The 9,035-nt window shown below is 57.5% G+C and overlaps 1 protein-coding gene across 3 annotated transcripts in view; it reads right to left on the bottom strand.

The window, feature by feature from the left end:
• Positions 1-977: 977 nt before the first annotated feature.
• Positions 978-9,035, bottom strand: part of AMOTL2 (angiomotin like 2) — a 17,602-nt gene continuing 9,544 nt past the window's right edge. Inside the window, exons 6-10 of one of the 3 annotated variants that reach the window (XM_007119347.4) lie at positions 6,381-6,676; positions 5,285-5,592; positions 4,302-4,519; positions 3,556-3,735; positions 978-2,808 (exon numbers count right to left, since the gene is read on the bottom strand). In XM_007119347.4, coding sequence (XP_007119409.2) covers positions 2,750-2,808; positions 3,556-3,735; positions 4,302-4,519; positions 5,285-5,592; positions 6,381-6,676 — 1,061 coding nt within the window. In that variant the 3' untranslated portion in view covers positions 978-2,749. The remainder of the gene's footprint in view (positions 2,809-3,555; positions 3,736-4,301; positions 4,520-5,284; positions 5,593-6,380; positions 6,677-9,035) is intronic. The other 2 variants (XM_024131861.3, XM_007119346.4) reach the window with 2 other exon arrangements.

Genomic DNA, 9,035 nt, shown 5'->3' with positions numbered 1-9,035 from the left:
TCTCTAGGATCCTGCTCGGATACTCATCAACATGGCTGCTGAGTCCCTACACCAGCCCTGAAAATACTTCGCTCGCTGCCGTGGAGGGGACCGTTCCCATCATGGGCCTGTCTGGCTGCCCTCTGCCTGGTGGTTGGCCTCTGACAGCCTGATGAGGCTGATTGTTCCTGATGGGGAACCTCAGTGTGCTGACTGGCTCATGGCAGCAGGGGCTTTGTTTCTGATACAAGGACCCCTGAGATTGAGATGGTTTTCTCTTTTGTGCATTGGAGGGATATGGTTTCCTGGAGCTTGGGCAGGAGTGCTGAGGCCACAGCCAGGGAGGGAGGCAGGGCTCCAAGCAGCACGGCTCCCTGTCTCTTGGATGGTCCCGGACAAGGACTCCATGCTGGGCAGGGGGAGGGAAGGATAAAGCCACCTTTGGACACCCCTTCCTACTGTGGAGTAACCACAGCGTGTGGGCAAACAAAGCCAGTTAGGACAAAGTTACCTGGGGAGGCTGCCCCTCTGCCAGACTCTCCCAGACTGAGAGAAATGTTCTCTGGGGAAAGCCAACCACATCCTCATTCCAACCTTGTCCTTAATGCAGCCTCACAAATTCCCGGGACTTGTGGATCCTAGAAGAAATTACACTGTGTAGCCTCCTAGTCTTGCAGATAAGGAGGGACCTGCCTTGCCCAAAGGTTTCCCACAATCAGAAAATGGAAACCAGCCTTCACTCCTCTTGCATGAGAAATGGCAGTCACCCTGAGCTGGTGGTTTATGGACATGCTCTGGTCAGTGTTTAAGAACCAAGGCGTACAGGAGCACGGGGTGGACAAGTAGGGGTCCAGCTCAGTGCTGAGAGTGGTTGGAGACTAGGACATGGGTGGCCCCCCCGAAGTTCCCAGTCCCTCTCCTTTCCCTCTCAGTGCAGTCTCTCACCTGTGCAAAGACACTGTTTTTAATTACATTTTTTTTTTTATTAAAATACTGTTATACCCAGTGGAATGCAGCAGCAATCCTGGTACAGGGTGGCATAACAAAACAGCCATGTTTACATTTTAAATATTTACGATAACTTAAACATACAGACACACATCATGGTCTTTGGCAGAAAATGTTCACAGCACAAAAAAATACTTTAAAAGAAATACCAAATATTAATCCAAAATATATTAAGTTGTTTTTTTTCTTCCACAATATTTTTTTGCCTTTTTTTCTCTTTTTTCTTTTTTCTTTGTAAACAATGCATATGAACCAAATGCATTTTTCAGCTTTCAAGAGGGGTAGGGGGATTTAAAAAAATATGCAATTGTCCAGCAAATGCAAATGTTTAAAAAGGAAACTTGAGGAACCATGGGAATAAAATAACACATATAAAACCTAAAAACGGTAAAGGAAAAAAAAAAACACAAAGATTCAAGGAGAACTAAAAACAGTCAAGACAAACTGCTAAAACCCACCAATCGCTCCTGGGGCTGAGCTGGGGGACTCTTTAAGACCAGAAGTCAAAGTTACGGCCACTGGCAGGCTGCCATTGGATGCTTCACTCCAGTTCTCAAGCACCGGCCCTGCTTCAGGGCGCTGGGCACGGGTGGCTCGAGGAGCCAGGCTCACGGAGCCATGCTGTGACGGGGGCTCCACTCAGAGGACTATCTGAGTCACGTCTCATGGACTAATTTTCACCAGCATAGCTCTCTCTCCCAATCCCTCCAGGGTGGGTGGACAAAGACCCTGATGAGAACAAGGCCATCTCTCCAGTTTCCTTTGGGAGAACTGGTGCTGGGAACCCCAGCACAGCAGACTTGTGTGGTGGCTCACTTCACCTGGCTCAGGGCTCATAACCAAACTGACAGGATGTCCCAAGGACAGGAGCTGTAGAGCCATTTCAAGAGGCTGGTGATGGGTGTGCGTGGAGCCATTTCAAGAGGCTGGTGATGGGTGTGTGTGTGTGTGTGTGTGTGTGTGTGTGTGTGTGTGTGTGTGTCCCGCGGGCATTTCAAACAGGGTTCAAGATGGGGAAAAAGACAGCCAATATCCCGTGGATCAACTGGATCACGGGCCAAGGACTTGAGAAGGGGAGATAACTGGGCGGAACCGTGGTAGCAGTGATGGGAGCACAGAACGAGGGGACAAATCTGAAGCAGCCCGCTTCAGTCTTCTGTTCCACAAGGAAGGGAATTATATACAAACCGCACAGCGCATCCCAGTCCTGTCCAAGTGAAGGGGCGAGGCTGTGGCCTCGACGGGCCCCACCAGATGCAAGTGGGGGTGAGCCCAAGGAGGCAGTGAGGGGCTGAGGAGAGGACCAGGTTGGAGGGACCACGCTGAGCCAGGCCTGACTATTAAACCAGCCCCCCTGGTGTCCACGGGCAGCCATCCTTGGCAATCAGCCCCCAAATCAACATATCCTGTCCCTCTCTGCCAGAGTGTCCACTGGGTGTGCAGAAGGGGCTCCCTTCTGAGCTTTCAGTTGCTACCCCGGCAGCAAGCCTTGGGCTGCAAGCAGGTTAAGGTCCAGTCCTCATTCCACATGGGCCCAGAGGAATGTGGGGCTAAGGAGCAGAGTCTTCTGGAGGCCGGCTGCTCACAGCTCCCCTCTCCCCTGCAGCATCCTTCCTCAGCTCCTGGGACCAGATGGTTAATGGGAATGAGTGCTGAGCTGGGGGAGGGTGAAGCAGCCGCTGGAGGGACTGCTGGAATGGCCACGTGGCAGAGGGCAGAGGAGAGCAGGGAGTGGTTCGGAGTCCCCAAGGCACCACCTCCTTCAGATCAGTATCTCCACCATGTCTGACAAGTCCTGGACTCTGGATGTAGCAACAGAATCTGGAGAGATAAGAACACAGGCACATGCCAACGAGCATTACCACACTGCTCTTTTAAATCCTACCACGTTTGAAAGATAGGATCTATCTTCACCAACTTTTCCCACCTCAGCTGCCCAGGTCGCCATAACTTGGCCAACCTAAGCACAAAGCTCTGCTCCCTCTCAGCTCTCTGTCCAGACCAGCAGCCTCCAGAGTGGAAGACGCAGTTGTTTGTAACTTGGAACTGGTTGGAGGGCTCGGAGGGAGGGTGGAGAGCCCCAAGGGAGGGAGGCTGCCGCATTCTTTTCATGCCTGTGGTTTTCTGAGATGGTGAGGCCAGGCAAATATGCAAAGGCTAATGTGAAAGGGAGCACAGTAATGGCATCTTCTCAAATTTCTCCTTCCCGGATTCTTTTTAAACAAAGTCTTCTAACTTGAGTGGAAGGGTAACTCACCAAGCTCCATTATCTTAGATATTTAGACTGGCAATAAAAGAAGACTTCCAAAGACAAGATAAAGAGCCTCCCAGGCGGATCTGTCTGTAATCAGGGTTTTCAGTTCCCCTACTCATGCATCCAACCAGCTCTCACATGTACTGTGGTGGGCCTCACACCCTGCCCACCCGTCCCTGTGCAGGGCTCCCTGTGGGGTGTGGGCAATGAGTGGGGCTGGGTCTGGGAATAAAGGGTCAGGGGCCCCAATTCACACCCCAACATGCCCTCAGCCCCGCAGAGAAGTCGGGGGGTCGGGGGGAAAGGGGACCTACCCAGCAAGGCTGTCCTCTGGCCACTGCTGCACCCCAGAAGGCTGTCGGGCTCCAGGCCCAGGCAGGCGGCGGCGCCATCTGGGGGGCCGTCAGTCTGGGTGCTCCCATCCCTGCTCCCGTGTTTGGCGTGGGCAGCTAGGGGAGCCTCGGCCACTGGCTCCTCCGCCGGGGCCCTGTCTGCTGGAAACGCAGGAGGTTCACAGTTACTGCCTTGTCCATAAGAAGGAGCCCCCAGGAAGAACACCCCTACTTAACTGTACCTATTAGGGATGCGAATTGCTCTTGATTTGCCAGAACTTCGATTACAACTAAATGCTCCTGTTTCCAAATGGGAATAACTATCAGGTTGGACTGGGTTCCAAAAACTTCGAGTAGAAGAGCCTTTCTTAAAGGGTTGTAGATTAAATCTTAAAACCAGTAGGGACTCTCGGATTTCTGTGGCATCTGCTTAGAAGGGGGAGTGGAAGGGCTGGCCCAGAGGGTACACCTGTACGGGGAGCTCTATTTCTACTTAGATGGTAAGTGGCAGGGGCCAGGGTGGTGGAATTTCCAGAGATGGGGGCTACAGCCTGCCTCTTCACACCAGGGGGACAGCTGTGGGCTGCAGGATCACTGGAGCCAGAGTATAAGCCAGCTTCCCTGGGTGAGGGGTTGGGACGCCCTGGCTCCTCTGAGCCTCAGTTCTGAGAGGAAAGGCCTGAGAACATCCTAGCCTCTGCCTGTGCCGCTTACCCGCCTCCTCTCACCTGCAGCCAGCCGGGCAGGGGCATCCACCTGCTGCTCGCTGGAGGAGAGCCCTTGCCAGCCCTGGGCCCCTGCTGCTGCAGCCACGAAGACAGATGGCACCGACTTGGCGGGCCTCAGGGAGCCTTGGGTGGCCTTGCCAGGATCCTTCCTGGAGCGCTGCTGAAGGACCTTGATCACCGCATCCTTCTCCAGGATCTGGGCATGGAGCACCTTTAACCTGAGGGGTGAGAGGCCATGCTTGCATCTTCAGACCTACAGATCCAACAGCCCCCATCCTTCCCGCCTGGTAGAAGTTGGAGGGAAAGCCTTTCCTACAACCAGGCTGGGCTCTCCTGGCCTTGCAGCAGGGGCCAGGAGGGGGCCTTCAGAAATGCCATCACAGCTCTGGAACTGGATGCTCTGAAAACTGCCCGTGCGTGAAGTGCTGGGCCCTTCTCACACCAGCAAAGGCAGGTCATCAAGGGGCAGGTTCTGGGTTCATCCAATGACAGCAGTGGTACAACCCCCGTCCTGGAGGACCACCCCCAGGGCTGTTGACCAAATGGGTTCGGTCAACGTGCTTGTGCTTTTGAGCCAGGTATAGGTTAAATGGAAATCTTGTGGGGCCTCTGAGATTGTTTTTGCAGAGAAAATACTAGCTAGCTACCCCCAGGCCAGGGGCCTCGGCCACATTCCTTCTGGGGTTGGTACATGGTGTGGACTGAGTAGGAAAGTCTTACTCTCTGATTTACATGGGGGAGGGGGAGGGGATAGAGTCCCAGAGCCTTGGATGGCATCCAACAGTGGGGTCTCCTGGGCAGACCAAGGACTTGGTTGGTACCTCTGCAAAAGAAGACGTGTATGACGGGGGTCAGCTCAGAAGCAGGAGGGATTGTTAGGCCAGGTGGGGCGAGGGGCGTTTATCACGGATTAAGGACGGGGCAGGGACTTGACATCGCCACCCCCCTGCCCCCACCCAGGTGCCTGGCCGGTAATGCCCAACCTGCTTTCCATGTCCTGATGCCTGTGGCCGCCGGTGAGCAGGCCCTCGTTGAAGCTGCTGCTGGGCGAGGGCTGGGGGGAGTGCCGGATGAGAGTGGTGTCGCGCTGGGCGGCAGCCGTGGCGGCCGCGTCCACGGCGAACTGCCTCATGGCGCGCTCCTCCAAATACTTCTGCTCCCACTTGGTCATGTCGGCCTCCAGCGCCAGGACCTGCTCCTCCTTCTCCCGTAGCTGCTCCGACAGCCGCACGGCACTGAGCTCCGGGGGCCCACCGCTGCTACTGACACCACCGGGGGTGCCTGCCTGTCTCTGCGGAGAGAGGAGCGCCGTGGTCAGGGGCGGCAGCTGGGGCGTGTCGGCCACAGGCCCTCGCCTCCACAGGAGGACTCTCACCGAGCCTTGTGGTCAGCCTCCCCATACCCTCTTCGCAGCCCGCTTCCACCCAGAGACAAAGGGGAGGCACGGGTCCCCACAGCCCCGCCCCAAATCCTGTGGCCAAGGGTGTGAGAAGATCAGGTCTGCCTTGGCGTAGTGACCACATCAATTATCTTCCCATCTGGGAAAGGGGTGCAACTCAATGGCACTGGGACAACCGGTGTAAACTGGGACAGAACTGGGCCATCCAGGAGGTCTGGTCACCCTATCTCTGTGGGAAGGGTAAGGTTGGGAGTGGAGACAGAACCCTATCTGGTCTGTAAACACAAGACCCATTCACACAGTCCCAAGTGAGGATAAAGACTCAGGATCTGGGCGACTATCTTCCCCCATGATCCTGAGGAGACACACAAGAGGTGGCTAGTCTCCTCCATCAATGCCCCTGAGTGACTCTCTCTAGAGACCAAGTGTGCCAACCCGCGCTGCTGCTGAGGACAGAGGCCCAAGTCTTGAGTCCCCGAGGTCGGCACACAGCCCAGTGGCAAAGCCTCTGCTAAGACTGGTGGCTGGGAGGGGCGGGCCTTCAGCAAGGCTGGCCCAGATCACCCTGGCTTTCCGAGGGGAAGCTCAGCCCGGATCTCAGCAGGGGATCCCGGGGGCTTCAGAGCTGGCCTCCTCAATGCTGCCCCAGTTCTGCCACCTCCGCGGTCTTCCCAGCTCACCTGCTGTGCACGCAGGGCCTTGAGTTCCTGCTCCAGGCGCGTCCGCAGCCGTAGCTCCAGCTGCTCACGCTTCTCGCAGGCGGCCTGCAGCTGCCCCAGAGCCTGCTGCAGCCGCTCCACCTTCTCCACGTAGGCCTGCTTCTTCCGCAGCTCCCCCTCGGCTCGCGCCGCCCGGCCCTGCGCGTTGCCCAGAGCCTGCTCCAGCAGCTCGGCCCGCCGCCGCTGGTCCTCGATGGCTCCGCGCAGAACTGCCGTCTCCCTCTCCAGCCTCTCCTGCTCCTGTTGCTGCCCACAGTCTGCAGGGACACAGGGAGGGGCCTGGGCAGCGACGGCAGCCACCTAGCTGGCCCCACTGAGCGCCCCCACGGACTGGGCTCCGTGCGGCCGCTGCACCAGCATGACTGCACCTTATCCTCCCCACGGCCTACGAGTTAGGTCCCCTTACGAACCCCACTGCACGGGCCAGGAAACTGAGGCTGGCTCGGGTTAAGTCATGAGTAAAGGACGGCGCCAGGCCGGGGCCCTTGCGGTAATCACGGGGCTACACTGCTGCTCTGCTGGGACACGGCCTTGCCAGGAGAGAGCCCCAAATACTGCCCACTTGCGCCAGGTGTCACCATTTCCAAAACACATTCACAGTTTCCCTCGAGCCTCACGGTGACACTAGAGACCGGACCGGTAGGAACTGTGACGCCCATTTGCAGATGAGAAAACGGAGGCTCAGGTGGACTGTCGCGTGGTCATCACTCAAGTGGAAGAATGAAGGAAAGGGGAAGAGACCACCGTGTGCTGCCCCAGGAGCCAGGCACTTACACATCTGATTCCACCGAAGCCTCCAGTCACAGTCCCTTGAGGCAGGATTTGTGACCCCTCAACTTAAAGGGGAGGAAACATAGGAGGTGAATGGTGCTGCCAGGATGGGGACCCAAGTCAGCCTGCCTCTGAAGGACCAGGCTGCTTGGCTGTGGTGCAAGGCCCTCACACCTAGAGGGCTCCCGAAGTGGGCTCCAGGGCTCATTCTGTGGACCCAGGCGCCCCTAGCCGCAGAGCATGTGGGCCGTCCGCCTTGCTGGAGGGCAGAGGGGGACAGGCTCTGGGGCCTGCCTGATGGACTCAAAAGCACTCTCTAGAGCAGCACTATCATAGCACGGTGGAATTGTCTGTTGTAATGGACTTGTCCTACACCGTGCCAACCAGTGCAGTAGCCACTAGGCACGTGGGGCTACTGAGCACTGGAAATGTGGCTAGTGTGAGGGAAGAGCCGAATTTTTCATTTTATTTCATTTTAATTAATTTTAATCTTTGGGCCATCTTTAACCTTTCTACCTATCATACAGGAGTGTACAAGCTCTGGAATAGAAGAGTGAAGGCTTGGGACCTGGCAGGCAGAAGGGAGGATTCATTTACTCAGGGCCCTGTGTAGACAGGGAGGACACAGGCGACCGACCCAGGTCAGCTCTGGTTCACTCTGGATTTCTGAAGGCTGGGTCCAGGCTGGCCTCATTCTTTGGGGTGGAGGGAAAAGATGGCAGAGCTCAGTAACGCTGAAACTGAGCCTTTCATCCCAAGCTGGCCTGACACCTGAGTGGAGTGGAGGGGGCAGGCAGGAGTGCTGACTCGGACTTTGGACCTGGAGATAGTGACCCCGTCCTGGGAGGCTTCACAGAGCCCAACAGCTTACGGAGTTTGCAGGAAGCCCGCATCTCATCCCAGTCTTACGATGGCCCCGTCTTACAGCCTCGGAATCGGAGGCTCAGTGGGAAGAAACTGCCCAAGGGGGTCAGGGCTGGGAGAACCAGGCCTCAGGACTCAAGGCCAGCTCCCCAGGGAGGACAGGGCCTGACCTGAGCTGGAGGTCTGTATGGCTCGCCTAGTAGGAAAAGCAGATGGCACTGGTGATAGTGGCCACACTTCCCTATTAGTGTTGACTGACTCCAGAAAAAAAGTTGAGATCAACCAGAGCCATCTTCCCTGAGAATTCTGGTTTCCCCATGGCTATTGGGAGCAAGGAAGGGCTGCTTGGCTTCCGTCAGCCCTTGGGGAGGATCGCCAGGACCCAGCCTTTGGCTTCCAGAAGCTTCCTGCCACCTCCCACACCTCTAAGGCCCTGGCAGGGGCCGGCAAGCCTGAGCCCTTGGCCATCCGCAGCCACCAGGATAAAACCCTGGGCCTGTCTGGCGGGCAGAGGGCAGGGGGCGGGGGCGCTCCCAGGCCGGGGTGGCCGCGAATCCGGGAGACAGGGCGCGGAGCCAAGGGCGAGCGAGCAGCGGAGGGAGCAGGCGGCCTTTCCCCCTGGGAAAGCGAGGCCCCACCGGCACGTCCCAGTCCCTTTGTCCCAGGGTCCTCCCTCCTCCTGCAGTGCGGGCGGGCGGGGCGCGAGAGGGAGCGGCGGCGGCAGCGGCGGCGGCGGGGCGGGGCGCAGCGGAACAGCCCGGGCTCAGGAATGCCTGGCATCCAGGTCACCCGCCGCTGCCAGATTAATGGCTCCAGCCCGGAGCCAAGAACAGCCTGGCGCTCGCTCCCCGGGGAGCGGAAACGCCTCCAAGCCGGCCTCCCCCCTCGCCCCTCCCCCGCCCGCTCCCAGAAACCCGCCGGTGACTTCCTTTCTTTGGCAGAGCCCGGCCCCCAAAGTCGGCCCTCTGCTACAGAGCGCCC

Source organism: Physeter macrocephalus, chromosome 1, assembly GCF_002837175.3.
Source record: "Physeter macrocephalus isolate SW-GA chromosome 1, ASM283717v5, whole genome shotgun sequence".
NCBI classification, from domain to species: Eukaryota; Metazoa; Chordata; class Mammalia; order Artiodactyla; family Physeteridae; genus Physeter; species Physeter macrocephalus.
The sequence above is the reverse complement of the archived record's forward strand: the minus strand, read 5'-3'. Positions and strand labels throughout refer to the sequence as shown.